Source organism: Coenobita brevimanus, chromosome 75 (genome assembly GCF_032717465.1).
Source record: "Coenobita brevimanus isolate Jiangsu-jjx chromosome 75, ASM3271746v2, whole genome shotgun sequence".
Lineage (NCBI taxonomy): Eukaryota > Metazoa > Arthropoda > Malacostraca > Decapoda > Coenobitidae > Coenobita > Coenobita brevimanus.
Window position 1 is genome coordinate 8,583,166 of NC_137028.1, and position 20,617 is coordinate 8,603,782.

The window sequence follows — 20,617 nt, forward strand, 5'->3', positions numbered from 1 at the left end:
TTAACTTTCTTCATTGATTCCACCACTTCTATCCTACTGATTTCTTCCTGTCTTCTCACCTCCCTCCTTCTCCCAGCCATTCCCCAGCCACTTATACTCGCATTACTTCCATCCTCTGCGTTCAACAATTCCTTGAAGTGTTCTCTCCATCTGCTCACTTTTTCTCCCTTCTCCTCTAGTAATCTACCATTTTTATCTTTCACTCCCCTGCTAACTTCACTTCCACCCTGTCTTACTCTTTTCACCTCTTTCCAGAACATTTTCTTACAGTCCCTCCACTTTACACTCAAATTCCTTCCAAATTCCTCATCCACTCTCTTCTTACTCTCTCTTACTAATCTTTTCACCTCTCTCTTTCTTTCTACATATAACTCTCTCTTCCGCCTCACAACTTCTTCCACGCCCCTATTTCTCATCCATTCATTGTATGCTTTCTTCTTTTGTGCCACAGCCTGTTTCACCTGTTGCTTTCCTAGTGCCATTTTACTTCGGACATGTTTCAGACTTTTTCCATTTTTGATGGTTTCTGTGATCTGATCCATGTTTCTCTTTCTTTTTTTCTTCTCTTTTTCTTTTGTTGATAAGTTTATTAAATTTGTCTTGTTCTGTTTCGTCTTTCGTTGTTTTTACTTTCATTTCCTTTCGTTTTTCCATAAGCTCGAGTGTCTTTTGTGAATATTTCTTGGCTTTGGTTGTACTGTATTAGGTTTGGTTGTACTGTATTAGTTAGAGCCTGAAATTTGTTCCTTATTTCCAACTGAAAGGCTGCTTTGTTTTCATTTACTATTATTGGGCATATCTTTTTATCTTTAATCATCCTCTTTCTTTCACTTCTGAAATTGAATCTGGCTGTGCAACCCACCATTCTGTGATCACTACCTATATTTACTTTGTTGATAACTGTGACAGTTGTGATCGTGTTATTCTTATCTGCTATGATGAAGTCGATTTCATTCTTTGTTTTTCCATTTGGGCTTTTCCAGGTCCACTTTCTCCTTGTTCTTTTGTGGAAGAATGTGTTCATTATTCTCATCTTAATCATTTCAGCAAAATTTACCAGCATTTCTCCTCTTTCATTCCTTGCTCCCACTCCAAATTTTCCCATACATGCTTCTCCATTTTTCGACTTCCCAACTTTTTTGTGAAGTCTCCCATGATTATAGTATATTTTGTCTTTTCTTCTTCCATAATCAGGGAGATGTCATCATAGAATATTTATATTTCTTCATCTGGGCTTTGAGAAGTTGGTGCATATACTTGTCTTACTTTCATATATATATATATATATATATATATATATATGTATTTGTGGTAGGTGGGGGCGCTTACCATTTACTCACTCGATATAGTGCTGCTCTCGGGTGTCTGCCCTTTCCTCTCCTCCATCCTTCTTTCCTTCCATCCTCTTCTCTATTTCTTTCCTTCATTCTTTCCTCGTCCTTCTGCCTACAGGTGACTTTATACTCCCTCTTTTCCTTCATTCTTTCCTTTTCCTTCTGCCTGTAGGTGACTCTACACTGAGTGACGAGCCAAATGGTTTCCTGTACAACAGGAAACCACTTACTACACTGGGTGGTAACCACATAACCAAATTTTGGCACCTGATGGTTTAGTGGGTAATTACAGAGCTCCAGTCGGATTGAGCCGGTGAAGGATTATATCCAAGGGGTGGTTGAGGTTTATTGCTCACATACAGCCACTCAGGGATGAGTGAGGCTGGTCACTCTCATCTTAAATGTCAGGACCAACTTGCCTAGCCCCGGGCTCCTACGCTCCTCATGAGGCAGTGTAAATTTAAATGATTGATGGATATATATATATATATATATATATATATATTGATTTATATATATATATATATATATATATATATATATATATATATATATATATTTATATTTATATTTGTGGTAGGTCAGGGCACTCACCATCCACTCACTCAGTGTAGTTCTGCTCTTGGGTGTCTGCCCTTTCCTCTCCTCCATCCTTCTCTCCTTCCATCTTCTGTCTTTCTTTCCTTCATTCTTTCCTCATCTTTCTGCCTGCGGGTGACTTTACACTCTCTCTTCTGTCTTTCACTCCTTCATTCTTTCCTCTTCCTTCTGCCCGTGGGTGACTCTATACTAAGTGACAAGCCAAATGGTTTCCTGTACACCAGGAAACCATTTACTATGCTGGGTGGTAACCATATAACCAAATTTTGGCGCCTGGTGGCTTAGTGGGTAATTATTGTGCTCCAATCGGATTGAGCAGGTGAAGGTTTATATCCAAGGGATGGTTGGGGTTGATTGCTCACGTAATGCCACTCAGGGATGAGTGAGGCTGGTCTCACTCATCTTAAATGTCAGGACCAAGTGCCTAGCCCCGGGCTCCTACACTCCTCCTGGGGCACCGTGGGATTGGATGATGGATGGATGGATATATATATATATATATATATATATACAGTGGTAGGTGGGGGCACTCACCATCCACTCACTGAATGTAGTGCTGCTGTCTGGTTTCTGCCCTTTCCTCTCCATCTTTCTTTCCTTCCATCCTCTTCTCTCTTTCTTTCCTTCATTCTTTCCTTGTCCTTCTGCCTACAGGTAACTTTACAGTCTCTGTTCTCTCTTTCTTTCCTTCATTCTTTCCTCTTCCTTCTGCCTGTGGGTTACTCTACACTGAGTGACATGCCAAATTGTTTCCTGTACACCAGGAAACCATTTACGAACCTGGGTGGTAAGTATATAACAAAATTTTGGCACCTTGTGGTTTAGTGGGTAATTATTGCACTCCGATTGGATTGAGCCAGTGAAGGTTTATATTCAAGGGGTGGTTGGGGTTGATTCCTCATGTAATGCCACTCAGGGATGAGTGAGACTAGTCACTCTCATCTTAAATGTCGGGACCATCTGCCTAGCCCCGGGCTTGTACGCTGCTGATGGGGCAATGTAGGAGTGGATGATGGATATATATATATATATATATATATATATATATATATATATATATTAGTGGTAGGTGGGGGGCCTTACCATCCACTCGACGTAGTGCTGCTGTCAGGTGTCTGCCCTTTCCCCTCCTCCATCCTTCCTTCTTTCCATCCTCTTCTGTCTTTCTTTCCTTCATTCTTTCCTTGTCCTTCTGCCTACAGGTGACTCTACACTCCCTCTTCTGTCTTTCCTTCCTTCATTCTTTTCCTTCTGCCTGTGGGTGACTCTACACTGAGTGACAAGCCAAATGGTTTCCTAAACACCAGGAAAGCATTTACTATGCTGGGTGGTAACCATATAACCAAATTTTGGCGCTTGGTGGTTTAGTGGGTAATTATTGTGTTCCAATCGGATTGAGCCGGTGAAGGTTTATATCCAAGGGATGGTTGGGGTTTATTGCTCACGTGATGCCACTCAGGGATGAGTGAGGTTGGTCACTCTCATCTTAAATGTCATGACCAATGCCTAGCCCCGGGCTCCTACGCTCCTCATGGGGCAACGTAGGATAAGATGATGTATGGATATACTGTATATATATATATATATATATATATATATATATAATTATACAGTAAATACTGTATATGTATATGTGTGTGTGTGTGTGTGTGTGTGTGTGTGTGATTTTTAAAATCTGTGACAACAGGGCTGGAACCAAGATTCTGGTCATTCTCACTTACAGCACTCTCAGCTCACATCAGATTTTCTTACCTATTGACATGAAAGCTTCTTCCACCCCCTCTTCCACAATTTTTATGTTGCCGTAGTTAAAAAATGCGGCAACTTTACCACCCGTCACTTGTGTTACAAGCAGCGTAATACCTCCTATGACCCAGAGAGGGACAAAGATCATACTTTGAGCTGTTAACCAATTCTCTTTGATGGCATAACACGTATTTTGTTTCTGGTACCTCCTGATGTTGTGGTTCATTTCATGGATAGACTTTTTGAACTGAAAGGTTACATACAGCCTTCACTATTTCATTCATTGTCTGGAAGTCTCTCCTAAAAATTGAATAATGTAATCTGAATGTAGCATGGTTAGTATGAAAGTATGTACTAGATTGAAAGGGTTAGTTTCATTTAGATCATGTCCCCAGTTAGATAAAAGAACCTTGCTTTTGATATCCTATCCATGTGAAAGTGGGGAAATGAGTTTTGAAGGTGCTTTTTTTTTTTTTTTTTTTTTTTTCCCTCCCCCCCCAGGCGGTTAGGTTGCTGGTGATGAATACATAATATTGAGTTTATTTGCTTGAATTTTGTGCCTGGGAAGGGAAGAAGTTTTAGTGTACTTTACCGTTATTCTGTGGCAGATTTCTCTTAATTGAATAATGCCATCAAATGCTAACTTAAATGTAATTTTCAGGTCTACCAATAGCAAAAAAAGAGTTACTTGGAATAATCTTTGAATCTTCTATTGCAAGGATTTTCATCTGTTCAGAAAATTCTACTGGTACCAACCCAAATGCCTGGTAGGTGGGGGCACTCACCATCCACTCGCTCAGTGTAGTGCTGCTTTAGGTGTCTGCCCTTTCCGCACTTCCTTCCTTCCTCTTCTGTCTTCCTTTTCTTCATTCTTTCCTCTTTCTTCCTATGGGTGACTCAACACTGTGTGACAAGCCAAATGGTTTCCTGTACACCAGGAAACCATTTACTACACTTGGTGGTGCAGCTGCATGAGGCTTACTTGAGGGAGTGTTAGTGCCAGCTTTAACATATGGATGTGAGACTATGATGTGGCATGAAAATGAAAAGTCAAGAGTGAGAGCAGTGGAGACGGGACTGCTGAGGAATGTATGTGGAGTACAGAGGGTGGATAGGATCCGAATAATGTGATTCGTGAAAGATGTGGAGTGAGGAAGTCGGTGGACACCAGATCTGAAGAGTGTACTGAGATGGTATGGTCATGTGGAGAGAATAGATAACAATAAAGTGGTGAAAAAGGTATATCTGAGCGAATTTGAAGGATGGAGGAGGCGAGGTAGGCCAAGAAGATGGAGAGATATGGTGGATGAGTGTGTGAGGAGGGGTTTGGAAGTCGGTGAGGCTAGGGAACTGACGAGATTGAGCTGGCTGGATGAATGTTGTGAGAAGTGCATGATCAGAGATTTGGCACCCCTTTTAACTTGGCAGCCTCGGGATTGTCTCAATCGGTTACATTTATGTGAAGCTACAGAACGTGGTGAATGTTTTCGGCATATCTGAGAGAGCCAGGATTCTGATGGCATGGATGATGAGTGAAAGGAAGCATGGCCCATTGGACTGGGCAAATTTGGGCTGTCTGGATATTGCTACTCCTCACCTTTCCCGTGGGTGGGAAAGGAGGTCTGGATGATGATGATGATGATGATGATGATGATGATGGTGGTGGTAACCATATACAGCAACCAGATGATGGCGCCTGGTGGTTTAGTGGGTAATTATGGCACTCCAGTCGGATTGAGCCGGTGATGGTTTATATCCAAGGGGTGGTTGGGGTTATTGCTCACGTAATGCCACTCAGGGATGAGTGAGGCTGGTCACTCTCATCTTAAATGTCAGGACCAACTTGCTTAGCCCTGGGCTACTATGCTTCTCATGGGGCAACATAGGATTGGATGATGGATGGATCCATCCATCATCCAATCCTACATTCCACGTGAGGAACGTAGGAGCCCAGGGCTAAGCAAGTTGGTCCTGACATTTAAGATGAGTGTGAATGGATATAATTATTGGAAATTTAGGGGTCAGACTCAGTGGTATATTGTAGGTAAGTGGATAGGTAGCCTGGTGGGAGTGTATACTTTGAATCACATTGGTCATGGTTTCTCCATACTGTGGTAAAAGTAAAATGGCATGCTCATTCTAAAAACAGTATTCTCTGTCCTTTACTAAAGATAGAGGAAATCAGTAATTTTTGTAATTAATCATTTAGAATAAAGTATTATGGCATGCTCATTCTAAATACAGTATTCTTTGTGTTTTACAAAAGATAAAGAAACTCAGTCATTTTTATATTTAATTCTGTACTGTATTTAGAATAAAGTATTATTTACTCTGTCTTTTATCATAGATGGAAGAAATCATTATTTTTTATATTTACATATTTAGGATAAAGTATTATCTTTATCCCTGCCAATATATATAGCTTATAGATTATTTAAAATAATAACTTTGAGACACATGATGCAAGTCTTTGCCTTGATTTAGACTTTTTTATAGCATGACCCCTTACGGGATTATGTTGTCTGGTAGTAGTAGTAGATAGACTTTAATTTTTGTTTTGTGATGTGTTTTGATTGTCTGGTTGCATGTAGTTAAGCATTAGTTATAATTTTAGTTAATCCAGTAATACATTTATAATTCTGATTATGTATCAGTATCATCTTCAAAGGCTTAATGAGCTTGGAGAAGCCATCAGGTATGGTTTCCAGTGTTTGACCTTTCCCTTGTGTTGATATGCCATTTTGAGGGTATGTACCATGATATTACAATACAGTATTCTCTTGGTGTCACTTATAGTTAGATAAATTGTGCTTTTCTCTTATATGGTTATGGCCAGATAGATGGTGGGGTAATACTGAATATTCCTCCCTTCCCATAAGAAAATTATACAGTATACTGAGTATATATTTTTAGTCTATGATCTTTGTAAGTATGAGAATGTGTATAAGTAACATTTATTTTTACTGTATGAAGACTGTAGTAGTCTACCTTGCTTTAGGGCTTCCAGAGCTCTCAAAATGGTTATGTGTTGCAATATTTTACTAAGGCTCCTTAGTATTATGGCACCCATGTCAACACAATAAAGTGCAATGTTTGGTATTTCTCTTACATATATCACCATTGTACAGTATGTTTCATATTAAGGTAATCATAATTGTATTATGAAAATAAATATCATGGATGCTTGAGATGTCTTTAAAATACAGTGCAATTGACCCCAATCCTATCAGATGTCACGATGTTGTTAGATGCATTTACCATACATAATGATAGTGATTGCACAGCAACCCTCTTGTCTACTACACACCTGTTCGTGGTAGGTGTTGGTGACAGTCATCCAGTCACTTAATCCTGTCAGATGTCATGACATTGTTAGATGTATTTACCATACATAATGGTAGTGGTTGCACAGCAACCCTCATATCTGCTACGTGCCTTGTAGTGGCAGGTGTTGGTGACAGTCACCTATTCGCTTAATCCTATCAGATGTCATGACATTGTTAGATGCATTTACCATACTGATGCATAATGGCAGCGATTGCACAACCACCCTCATGTCTGCCACACACCTGTTAGTGGTAGGTGTTGGTGACAGTCATCCATTCACTTAATCCGGTCAAATGTCATGACATTGTTAGATGTATTTACCATACATAATGGTAGTGGTTGTACAGCAACCCTCATATCTGCCACATCCCTCGTAGTGGTAGGTGTTGATGACAGTCACCTATTCGCTTATTCCTATCAAATGTCATGACATTGTTAGATGCATTTACCATACATAATGGCACAACCACCCTCATGTCTGCCACACACCTCTTAGTAGTAGGTGGTGGTGACAATCATCCATTCACTTGATCCTGTCAAATGTCTATCATACATAATAAGAGATAGTGATTACACAGCAGCCTTCCTGTCTACCACACACCTCTGTGGTAGGCGGTGGTGGCCATCATCCACTCACTTGATATAGTGCTGCCTACTTCTTCCTTCACCTGTATCATTCTTTTTCTGTGTCTGCCTGCCTCTCTTCCTACTTCTCCCATCTTTCTTGTCACTTTTTATTACTCTTCTTTCCTTTTCAGGTGGCTTTACATTGACTGAAAAGCCTAATGGTTTCATGTAAGCCAGCAAACCATTTACGGTGCTGGGTGGTAACCATATTACCAACCCACGTGTTTCCTACATGTCAACAAGTGGGTTGGCAGAGGGTTAGTGCACCTCCCCGTAAAACAGCTAACTCAAAGACAAACGGCCATCCTTTGTGGGATTATGGCATCCGGCTATAGATAGATAGATAGAGCATTAATCCCTTCACTATGAAGGTATCTTGTTTATATTGCTTTAGCAGCTTTACATGATATTATTCAGTGCAGGAAGTCCTCTCATATTGAAGGTATGAAGGGATTTTTTGAAATTTTATGTAAATTGTAGCCTGGAGGTAGTTCTCTCATGGCCATCCCCTATCAGGGTGATATTTTCAGAGGGTAGCAAGACATTAGAGGTTATAGAACAAGGATAACAGGCATTGGCATTAAATATTATTAGAAAGTAACAAAAATTTTATTATACATCATATCTCATCTCATCAGCGATTTGAGTGTCCACTGCAGGACCCGCCTATCCCAACTGAAGTGGGGACGATACAGCCAATGTATCTCTACCAAGTGGCTTAGGCTGTATAGTAGAGATTGTATGTAGGGTGAGAAGTGCTTGTAAGTGTAATTATAGTGTTGGAGTGGCTTTGGATGTGTGTGCAGTCTGTGAACCAATTGTAATCGGCCCGCGCAAGCCAACTGGGTGCAAACATACATTATAGTATGGGACACTGGTTCAACCACAGCACCCCTTGTGTCCACCAATGCAGTATGTGGCCTGAAGAACGCTCCCAAAATTTATTACCCTGGTGGGGCACAAACCTTCGTTCTTTAGTGTACGAAAACACACACCACTGTACCACAGAGGCTCCATGTATCATATACTGTATGCTAATGATTTGGGTGAAAGGCAGAAAGCTCCAATGATTCATAAAGTGAACTGAGAAACTGTGAATATGAATGAAGAAAATGGATACTTAGAGTGAATCTAAATAACAGTGATGGTGTTAAAGATGGACTGTAGAATACAGTTGGCAGGAAGGTAGATGGACTGTAGAATACAGTTGGCAGGAAAATTGCTTGAGGAAGTGGATATAATTAAATATTCTAACTTCTTAAATGAAAATGCCAATGACCTCTCTTACATAAACTGATGACATACTAAAATACAGATTGGTTAGTAGGGAAATGAAGATGAAGACTGTATGGAAGTTGATACACTATCTTCAACACCCTTATGTGGAATGAAACTTGGGTTTTGACTGAAGGCTGTTCAAATGGTCTTTTCCAGAACATTTGGCATAAGCAGGATTAGTGATATTTTGGAATGAATGAAGAGAAACACCTTACTTTCTTGTTCAAGTAAATATGTAATTAGGGCTGCCGAAGGGAGGGTTTGAAAATGAGACTGAAAGTAAGGGAGGACTAATTGTGTATGATATGAGAGAAGATGGTTGAACAGTACACCAGTAGTAAAAGACAAAAGAAGAATTACTGTACTAATTATTAAGAACAGAAGGTATGAATAAAGTAGCCCTGATGTGTTGGTTCTGACCATCCTCCAGTAGTGTTCCCAGAAGGGAAGAGATGTACGTGATGATGAGAGAGATTTATTATGTGAACCTTGCTAAAAGTCAATCCATGCTTTAACTAGTCGAGGACAGTGTTCAAAATGCGGAGGGATTTGATGCCTCAAATATAATGGAGATGAATGGATATACACTGCAGAACAAACCACCATGGATCATAAAATAACCCCCTCAAATAAGATGTGTTCATTATTGTTACCAGTGGTATAATGTGTGTAGAGTATATACTGTATATATATATATATATATATATATATATATATATATATAGTATATACAGTATATCCATCCATCATCCAATCCTACATTGCCCCATGAGTGTAGAAGCCCAGTTCCAGGCAAGTTGGTTCTGACATTTAAGATGAGAGTGACTAACCTCACTCATCCCTGAGTGGCATTACGTGAGCAGTAAACCCCAACCTCCCCTTGGATATAAACTTTCACCGTCTCAATCCGATTGGAGCGCCGTAATTACCCACAAAACCACCAGGTGCCAACGGTGTATGTGTAATATATATATATATATATACTGTATACAGTATATATATTTGTACAGAGTATATGTATATACAATATGTGTGTGTGTGTGTGTGTGTGTGTGTGTATGTACATTATATATTATATATATATATATATATATATACAGTATATATATATATATATATATATATATATATATATATATATATACTGTATATATATCCATCATCCAATCCTATGTCATCCCATGAGAAGCATAGGAACCCAGGGCTAGGCTATATATATATATATATATATATATATATATATATATATATATATAAATAAAAGTCCTCTAATCCGGCCACCAATAATCTGAAAATCCCCAAACTCCGAATTTGTCAAGGTGAAATTTTTCTAATTTTTCTGGTCTTTTTGAATTTTTCTGGGTTTTATCTAAAAATTTACAGTCTCTGGCTTGGACTTGCCCATGGCCTTGGATGTACCTGCCTATTCATGTACACTTCTATGCATTTCCAGTGAGTAACACAATAACCAATATCATTTTAAATGTTTCTTTATTGATCATGTACAGTATATGCATACAGTATTTCTGTTGTTTTCAGAGGTCCCTCCTAATAGTCCGATAAAACCAACAGTCCAAAAGACCCTCGGTCCCCTGCCATTTATTACAGGACTTTTACTGCATATATATTCATCATTCATTCATTCATCTAATCCTGTGTTGCCCCATGAGGAGCGTAGGAGCCCGGAGCTAGCCAAGTTGGTCATTACATTTAAAATGAGAGTGACTAGCCTCACTCATTCTTGAGTGGCATTACATGAGCAATAAACCCCACCCACCCCTTGGATGTAAACCTGCACAGGCTCAATATGATTGGAGCACCTTAATTACCCACTAAATCACCAAGTGCCACAATTTGTTTATATGGTTACCACCCAACATAGTAAATGGTTTCCAGGGTTACAGGGAAACATTTGGTGTGTCACTCAGTGTAGAGACCATAAGGCAGCACAACATCTACTGTGAATGAGGCAATAGGCAGGATGCAGGTGGGGAAGGCAGCAGGTGTGTCTAGGTTGACTGCTGAAATGTTGAAGGCCTCAAGATACTTGATACTTGATACATTTATTTGGCTTAACATAATATAATATACAGTATACACATATACAATTTGCGAGCCAAATTGTATATGTGTCTGCCCTTTCCTCTTCTCCATCCTTCTTTCCATCCATCCTCTTCTGTCTTTCTGTCCTTCATTCTTTCCTCTTTCTTCTGCCTGTGGGTGACTTTACACTCCCTCTTCTGTCTTTCTTTCCTTCATTCTTTCCTCTTCCTTCTGCCTGTGGGTGACTCTACACTGAGTGACAAGACAAATGGTTTCCTGTGCACCAGGAAACCATTTACTACGTTGGGTGGTAACCATATAACCAAATTTTGGCACCTGGTGGTTTAGTGGGTAATAACGGTGCTCCAATCGGATTGAGCCGGTGAAGGTTTATATCCAAGGGATGGTTGGGGTTGATTGCTTAGGTAATGCCACTCAGGAATGAGTGAGGCTGGTCACTTTCATCTTAAATGCCAGGACCAACTTGCCTAGTCCCGGGCTCTTACGCTCCTCATGGGGCATCGTAGGATTAGATGATGGATGGATATATATATATATATACACAGTATACAGTATATATATATATATATATATATATATATATATATATATATATATATATATATATATATATATATATATACACAGTATACAGTAGTCCCTCCACATTTGTGGGGGTTAGGGGACACAGGCCCCCGTGAATGTTTGCCCCCCCCCCGAAGTGCCTCTACAGCTGCAGATCACCACTTGTGAGCAAGCGTGTACATATTGTACCTAGTAAACCATATCTGGGACCTGAAAGCAGCATAAAATATCACAAATATTAACAGACCAACTGTATAAAAATATTTAATACCAATACATGTAAAGTTTTGATTGGGTATGGCTATACTGTACTAAGTTAGGATAAATATGTACCTGGTGACTTGCACAGACTCCCTCGAGTGAGTGCGTCTCGCGCACATCCACATGAGTGTGGGCAAGTCTTCAGCTACATATTTACCCCAGCTTCTTAAACCATACCCATTCAGTTCTGAGTTAACTCACCACTGTTCCTGAAATTTTGGCGGACAAACTCTGATGACTTATGATGATGATGATGAACATGACATCGATGGCGTTGAAGATGATTAGCCATGCAATTACCGATGATGGATGACTGGATGAGATGATGTGGAGTGTAACTGCTTGGCATGAGGAGTCTACATGTGCGTAGACTCAACCTCATCTCCACTGCTAGCGTCATCGCCGAGTGGTGATGGATCATCGATATCGTCCTCAGAGGCAGGTGGAGAGGATGATGTGCCATCAGAGTCAGAGTGAACAGGTTCAGGGTCAAACATGGGTTGAGGTTCAGGCACAGATGCAGGCTTCTCAGCTTCAGGTGTGGTGGAGGAAGATGAGTGTGAGACAGCAGCAGCAGTAGTAAGAGGTCACGTTTTCTTTGAGAAGAACATTGTGATAGGCAGCTGCGACCACTTCCACTTCTTGTCGTCAAACAGTGTTTTGTAGGGTATTACACTCTGATCCATGGCACTCATCACCTTCAATGCCCTCACCATCGATGGATCCATATCATAGAAGAGTTGCTTCAGTTGTGTGGTCGCCCTCATCGCCTCCCCCAGCTTTTCAAGGGTGAAGGCTCGCTGCTGCGGTACATTGTCAGGATTCTCCTCTACATCCTCTTTCTCAGTCACTGACCACACAAGCTCCACCTGTTCTTCGTCGATGAGGGCCACATCATGTTTATCAGCTCCCCCACCTCACCCTCCTCCATACCCTCTAACCCTTCACCACCTACAAACCTTGCCAACTCCACTGTCTTCCTCACGGCCTGGTTCACCTGCTCCTGAGAAGCAAACCCCACAAAATCTTAGACGCACTCCGGCCACAAAGCCCTCCAACAGTCATTAACTGTCTCAGGGTGCACATCCTTTAGGCTCTCCTGCACCACCATGAGGCAGTCAGTGATGGTGAACCCCTTCCAGTAGTCCATGACGCGCAGGTCGGGGTTCACATTCAAAGATGCATAGAGTCTCTGCATTGACCACCAGGTGTAATAGGCCTTGAAGGCAGCAATTACACCCTGGTCAAGAGATTGTATCAGGGAGGTTGTGTTGGGCGGCAAAAACACAACCTCCACATCCTCACACATACCCTCAAGTGACTGTGGGTGGCCTGGAGCGTTGTCCAGGAGCAAGAGGAATTTGCCAGGAAGGCCCATCTCCTGACGGGAGGACCTCACCTCCATCAGGAGACAGTGGTGGAACCAGTCCAGAAAGATGCTGCTGGTGGTCCACGCTTTCTTATTGTGCATCCAGAACACTGGTAGGAGGTTTCTGTTGCGTCACTTCAGTGCTCTGGGATTTGCCAATTTATACTGTAAATAAATCCTGGCTTGATCGTGTGGCCAGCAGAATTTGCACACATCAGTAAGGTGCACCAGTCCTTAGCTGCCTTGAACCCGGGAGCCCTTTTCTCCTCCTTCGAGACGAAGGTCCTAGCAGGCATTTTCTTCCAATAAAGGCTCTCTTGTCAACATTCCATACCTGCTCAGCCCTAAATCCATTCTCATCAATTATTTTCTTAAGTGCTTCAGGGAATGCTGCTGCTGCCACATGGTTGGCTAATGCAGATTCCCCTGTCACCTTCAGATTGTGAAGGGAGAACCACCTCTTGAATTTATCGAACCAACCTTTGCTGGCTGTGAATTCAGGATGGGTGGTTGCGGCTGGTTCAGGGTCTGCGCCGGTACTTGGGGTGTTGGAATTGGGAGGTGAACTGGTCATCATGTTGTACAATGCCTTCCACTTTGACCGAATGGCAATACTGTCTATGGGATTTCCTTTCCTACTCTGGTCATTGATCCACACAAACAGTCCGTGCTCTATTTTGGACATCGCAATGTCTCTCACCTGCGACACTTGCTTCGCTGAGGGTGGCATAGTTGATGCCAATGCCGCCCTGATTTTTTCCACATTTTTCTTTATGTACCACACTGTGTTCTTGTTCACGTTCAATAATTTCCCAACCGCAGCATTGCTCATACCCTCCCTACCCTTCTCCAGCAGTTTCACCTTCTCCTCCAGGCTCATCACTTCTTTGCCCTTTTAGGAGTGGGCTAACCAATAATGGATGCGGGGCGCTTGGGGCCCATGCTTGCGGGACAACACAGACACACGTGGGACAAAGTTATCACAATTAAACCACAGAATTGGGAGCTAATTCACTCACAAAATAGCACAGCAATGCACTTCTTACCTTTGAATATGTGAGAGCACAATTACTGTATTAGGGGCAATACCGAAATCAAGGGAGGTTTGGCATGGCACTGTAGAGGCAGCGAAATGACCGTGACAGTGGCAGGACAAAGACTGAGAGAAGCACAGTGGTTTGGTGCAGGCCTGTTTTGGTGCGAAATGACGCGCGAGCGTCTGCACGGTGACACTTTGCGGCCGCGAACGAAATCTTGGCTCCACAGAGGGGCAATCCGAAATGTTTGAAGTCCGCGAAAGTTGATTCTCCCAATGTGGAGGGCCTAATATATATATATATATATATATATATATATATATATATATATATATATATATATATATATATATATCTGTCTATCTATCTATCTATCAATCTATTGCCAGACGCCTCAATCCCGTTCGGGGTGGCCACAAACAAATCGCCTCCACGTCGCCCTGTCCCCCGCCATTTCACTGCCCTGCTCCCAACTCACACCCCCTTCTCTCATATACCTCTCCACCCAATCCTTCCATCTCATCCTCAGCCTCCCCCTCCCTCTTCCCCCCTCCACATCACTCACACTCTCCTCGTCAGTCTTTCACCCTCCATCCTCTCCACATGGCCAAACCACCTCAGTGTATTCCTCCTAACGCATCCTATCACATCCACATCCACACCACAACACTCCTTTACTTCCTCATTTGTCAGCATGTCTCTCCATGTGACTCCACATGCACCTCTTAAATAACTCATTTCCACTGCTCTCACTCTTGACTTGTGTCCTTCCAAGAACGTCCAAGCTTCACTTCCATACGTTAGAGTTGGTATCATAATACTGTCATGTAGTAACCTTTTCACATCCATGCTCACTTTCCTGTTTCTTATCACTGCTTTCAAGGAACCAGCAACCTTTCTTCCTTGTTGTACCCTTTCAAGCACTTCACCCTCCAAACCTCCATCCTTACTCATCACACTACCCAAGTACTTAAACGTACTCACATTTTCCAATTCCTCACCATCCAACCTCGCTGTACATTCACTGACTTCACCTCTCTCAAAGACCATCACTTTACTCTTCCCTACATTCACCTTTAGATTCCATTTCTTACACACATTTCCAAACTCATCCACCAAGCCTTGCAGCTCCCTTTCGTCTTCACTCAACAACACAGTATCATCTGCAAACAACAGTACAGGGAGTTTCCAAACACTACCCTCTCTCACCAGGGCCACTCCAACATCCACTACCGTATCTTGTAACTCTTTTATTACCCCATCCATGTACAGATTGAACAACCATGGAGACATGACACATCCCTGTTTCAACCCAACCTTCAAAGAGAAAAATTCACTCAGTTCACCATCCACACGCACTGCAGCCTTAGCACCATCATACATACTCTTTACACCATTCAACAACTTCCCATCTACTCCATATACTGTATTCTTAATACTTTCCACAATCCTTGTCTATCCACCCTGTCATATGTTTTCTCCAAATCCTTGAAAACCACATACAACTTCTTTCCCTTCTCTAGAAACTTTTCCACTAAAGATCTATGAATGAATATCTGATCTACATAACCTCTTCCCTTCCTAAAGCCTCCTTGTTCTTCTCCAACTAATTCCTCTGTTCTTTCTCTAACTCTGTCAATGAGTATCCTACCATACACTTTTCCTATTATACTAAGAAGACAAATGCCCCTATGATTACCACACACTTCTTTTTCCCCTTTTCCTTTGTACAAGGATATAATTATACCTGACTTCCAATCCTCCGGGACTCTACCTTCCTCCCAGGCCAATCTGCACATCTTCCACATCCATTCTACTACTAACTCTCCCCCATGCTTCAGCATTTCACCACACATTCCATCAATTCCTGGGGCTTTCCCCAATATGACTTTCTTCATTGCTTCCACAACTTCTATCCTATTGATTTCTTCCTGTCTTCTCACCTCCCTCATTCTCCCAGCCATTCCCCAGCCACTTATACTCGCATTACTTCCATCCTCTATGTTCAGCAATTCCTTGAAGTGTTCTCTCCATCTGCTCATTTTTACTCCCTTCTCCACCAGTAATCTACCATTTTTATCTTTCACTCCCCTGCTAACTTCAGTTCCACTCTGTCTTACTCTCTTCACCTCTTTCCAGAACATTTTCTTACAGTCCCTCCACTTTACACTCAAATTCCTTCCAAATTCCTCATCCACTCTCTTCTTACTCTCTCTTACTAATCTTTTCACCTCTCTCTTCCTTTCTCCATATAACTCTCTCTTCCACCTCTGAACTTCTTCCATGCTCCTATATCTCATCCACTCATTGTATGCTTTCTTCTTTTGTGCCACAGCCAGTCTCACCTCTTCATTCCACCACACTGTTCCTTGCACCCCCCTCTGTCTTCTCTTCATCCCACACACCACATCACATGCTGCACATATTTCTTCTGTGAATATCCTGCACACACGTTCCACGTCCCCCGTCTGCTCCAATTCATATTTGCCCAATCGTTCCTCCACTTTTCTCTTATATTCTGCCTTTTTCTCATCCTCTTGTAATCTTTCCACTCTCCTTGCAAATACTCCTTCCCGTCCTTCCCTTCTTCTGTTTCTCCATCTTAATTGGATCTTGATTCTGGGCACCACCAAGTAGTGGTCAGGAGGTCCACTCCCCCAACCTCTATAAGCTCTTGCATCCATTACACATCTTCACATCCTTTCATCTACACACACATAATCAGTCATTGCCTTCCTTTCATTCAGTTCACCACCCACCCTTCTCATCACCTGCCATGTATACCTTTGGATCATTTTGTGCCTGAAGAGGGTATTGGCTATCATCAACGCTCTCCCAGCACAAATGTCCACTAACGCACTGCCATTCTCATCTATCTCAGCATGCACACCCCACTCACCAACTATTCCATCCACCTTCACATTCCCTACTTTACCATTCATATCACCGATCAAAAACACTGTCTCATTCCTTCCAAACTTTTTCATGCACACTTCCACATTTGTCCAGAACTCCTCTCTCACTCTGCTTGCATGATCTTGCGTTGGCGCCTACACATACACAATCGCCCACATTTGTATTCCAACTTTCAATCTTACCCACACAATCCTTGACCCAACTGATCCATACTCTCTTATGTTCTTCTTCCATCTTTTACTCACAACTATACACACTCCTTCTTTTGCCCACTCATTCTCACCTACTCCTGCACATATACCTCATCCATACTCCCATTCTCTCACACTCTCACCTCCCCATTTAGTTTCAGTTACTCCACATACATCATCTTTCGCACCCTCAAGCACCTGGACAATCTCTCTCTCTTTCACCTCATCAATCGCTCCCCTTACATTCCATGTTGCGATTACCATGTCCTTTGTCCGGTCCTTGGTCGTCATCTTTTGGTCAGTCCTTGTCCGAGGCTTATTGTTCGTCTTTTTAGTTAGTTGTTTTCCGGGGAGGGGCACTAACCCTCCGCCAACCCTTTTAGTCGCCTTTTACGACAAGCAGGGATACTGGGGGAGTATTCTTGAAATAAATAAATATATATATATATATATATATATATACAGTATATATATACAGTTTATATGTATATATATATATATGTATTGTAGATATATATACTGTATACATATATATGTTTATTTATATAATATTTTTCACCATATATTTGATCATTCAGAAAGTTAATTAAAACATAACCTTTATTATTTTCAAAGTTAGGAGACAGCAATTCACTTGCAAACTATCAACGATTTTCATCAGACTGAACCTGCAATGATCTTAATATTGTTCCAAAGCTTATCATATGATTTTTTTTTTTTTTTTTTTTTTAGCCACCCTAGCTTCATTCTGTGGTGTGTTTTTATGGACTCTTAAAATATACCTATGTTATTAACGAAGATTTTCATCTCATTTGCAAGAAAATTTAGAAATAGGCTTCTCTAGAACTTGTGATTCAGGGGAAGTTTTGAAGATGACACATACCATTCATACTATATATAGTAAAAAAAACAAAAAAAAGATACTAGAAAAAAAAAAAAAAATGTACTGGGAATACTGCATCCTTAATCTTTGAATAGTTCCCTGGTATCAATTAACCACTGCATATGGCCACATATGGGCCTGGTTTGAAAAATATTTACTAGAGGGGAGTTTTTTTTTTTTTTTTCCCCCTCCAGCTCTGGGCATAGGCTTCATAGCCTGTTTCCAGTTCCCAGCAGTCTTCCTATATACCATACACCTCCACATGTCACCCAGCTGTAAAAGGCTGTTTTCACTTGCGTAACCTCCTTCCCCCTCCTTTTTTGAAGGGTGACTCCTGTCGAATGTGATAAACCCCCAGATATACTCTCCTATATTGAACACTGGATGAGGAAAAAGCTTCTTTTCACTACCTTACTGTTCACCTACTCAGTGCTTGTGCTGTACCTGCAAGGCAAATCCTGGACAAAGAGTGGATGCTAGATATGCATGTGATTTGCACAAGGCAGAGTCTCTTGTGTTCCTTCCTGTTTTGGATTTGGGAAAGACTGAATGAAGTTGAATTTAAATTTAGTAGAATATCAACTAATTTTCAAGTAAGAACAATATACTGTACTATAGTATAATCACCTACCTCATGAAAGTAACAGTTGTCAGTATTATTTTTTAGCTTATAGTTCTTGTCAGTTTGAGGCAGTAGTTCAGTTGCTGTCTGACAAGGGTAAACTGTACTGTATAAAAATGTGCGTATGGGTGTGGGTGTATAGGTGGGTGGGTGTGGATGTATGTGTGGGTGGGTGTGGGTGTGGGTGTGGGTGTGGGTATGGGTGTGAATGTAATAATAATAATGATGATAATAATAATAATAATAATAATGATGATGATGATGGTGATGATGATACTGATAATCTATCTATCTGTCTCTCTATAGCCAGATGCCATAATCCTGTAAGGGGTGGCTGTTTGTCTTTGAGTTAGTTGGTTTACAGGGAGGGGTGCTAACTCTTCACCAACCCACCTGTTAACACATAGGGAACATGTATGGGTTGGCAATGGTCTTACCATCCAGTGTTGTAAATTATTTCCTGGCTTCCAGGAAACTATTAGGCTTATCGCTCAATGTAAAGCCACCTGAATAGAAAAGAAGAGTAATGAAAAGTGATAGGAAAGATAGGAGAAATAGGAAGAGAACAGACAGACACAGAAAAAGGATGATAAAGGTGAAGGAAGAAGTAGGCAGCATTACATCAAGTGAGTAGATGATAGTTGCCATCACCTGCCACAGTAATAATAATTTCAGTTTATTTATTCATTGCAGCCAGAGGCTAAATAAATATATACAAATTCTTAATCTAGTATCCTAACCTAAGGGGGTCAACAGGCTGACCCTGGCTGTTCTTGAGGAGTGCTAACACAACCAGGCTGAAGTGAGACATAGGTACAAAGGGACAGACTGCCTAATCTTTACCCTACTTAGATTCAAACCCTTGTGGGTTTTACACCACAGCACGCCTTGAGTTACGCTTGAAGGGAGACCTCACCTCCCACACCAGTAGTGAAGTCAGAGTTGGGCTTGATCTCAGGTAGCTTGGACTGGAAGTTGAGTGCTCTGTTGACTCTGCCACCATATGCGTGCGTGTGTGTGTGTGTGTGTGTGTGTGTTTGTGTGTGTGTTTTGTAAGGAAAAATGTATTTATCTCACCAAGCAGTGTACTACTTCAACATAGATGACATACAGATATAGTATACTGCCTGTATATTTTTACTTACATTGTTTGATTTCCTTACAGGTGGACATTGCCCATCATTTTCTTGGATGCCTTAGCTGTGGATTCTGCCAAGAACTTCATGAAGCTACAAGACAGTGGCCAGCTGACATACTTTACTTAGGTACAATGGCTAGAAAGGAACCCTTTATGAGGTGAAAATGTTCTTGCTTTTTGAAATACTGAAGTAATATGGGTGTAAAGAAACCTTTTTTGAGATGAGAATAATTAGATATTGATTAACAGATCTTGGCAAGCAGTTCGTTGTCACTACCTAAACATTCTAAGTACTTGACCAGTAAGTGAAGTGCAGTTTTCATGCAAACTACAATCATTTTTGTGTAAAGTAGTTCAGAATATAATATCAACATGTGTAAAAATATTTATTAGTAATTATGAAATTTTTATTTGAAAAGAATATTATATTTTGTGTGAATTGTACAAAAGTTAAGTATGTACAACAAGAACAGTGACTACACATATTTAAATGGTAGTAAAATCAGCTGATAAGGGGTAAAGGAGAAGACTTGACACATCTTAACAGGGGCGTAGTGAAGGGGGGCATGGAGGCGGTGGCCCCCCCCCCTCCTTGGGGGTCTTGAAATCAAATGGGGCTAAAAAAATAATAATAAATCTTTAAAAATAAAGAAGTAAATA

At 41.1% G+C, this 20,617-nt stretch overlaps 1 protein-coding gene across 2 annotated transcripts in view; it reads left to right on the top strand.

Annotated features, from left to right (window-relative positions):
* Positions 1-20,225, top strand: part of sgl (UDP-glucose 6-dehydrogenase sgl) — a 98,982-nt gene extending 78,757 nt beyond the window's left edge. For both annotated transcript variants that reach the window (XM_080278860.1, XM_080278861.1), the window contains exon 11: positions 19,985-20,225. In XM_080278860.1, the coding sequence (XP_080134986.1) occupies positions 19,985-20,019 (35 nt within the window). In that variant the 3' untranslated portion in view covers positions 20,020-20,225. The remainder of the gene's footprint in view (positions 1-19,984) is intronic.
* The last annotated feature ends 392 nt before the right edge of the window (positions 20,226-20,617 follow it).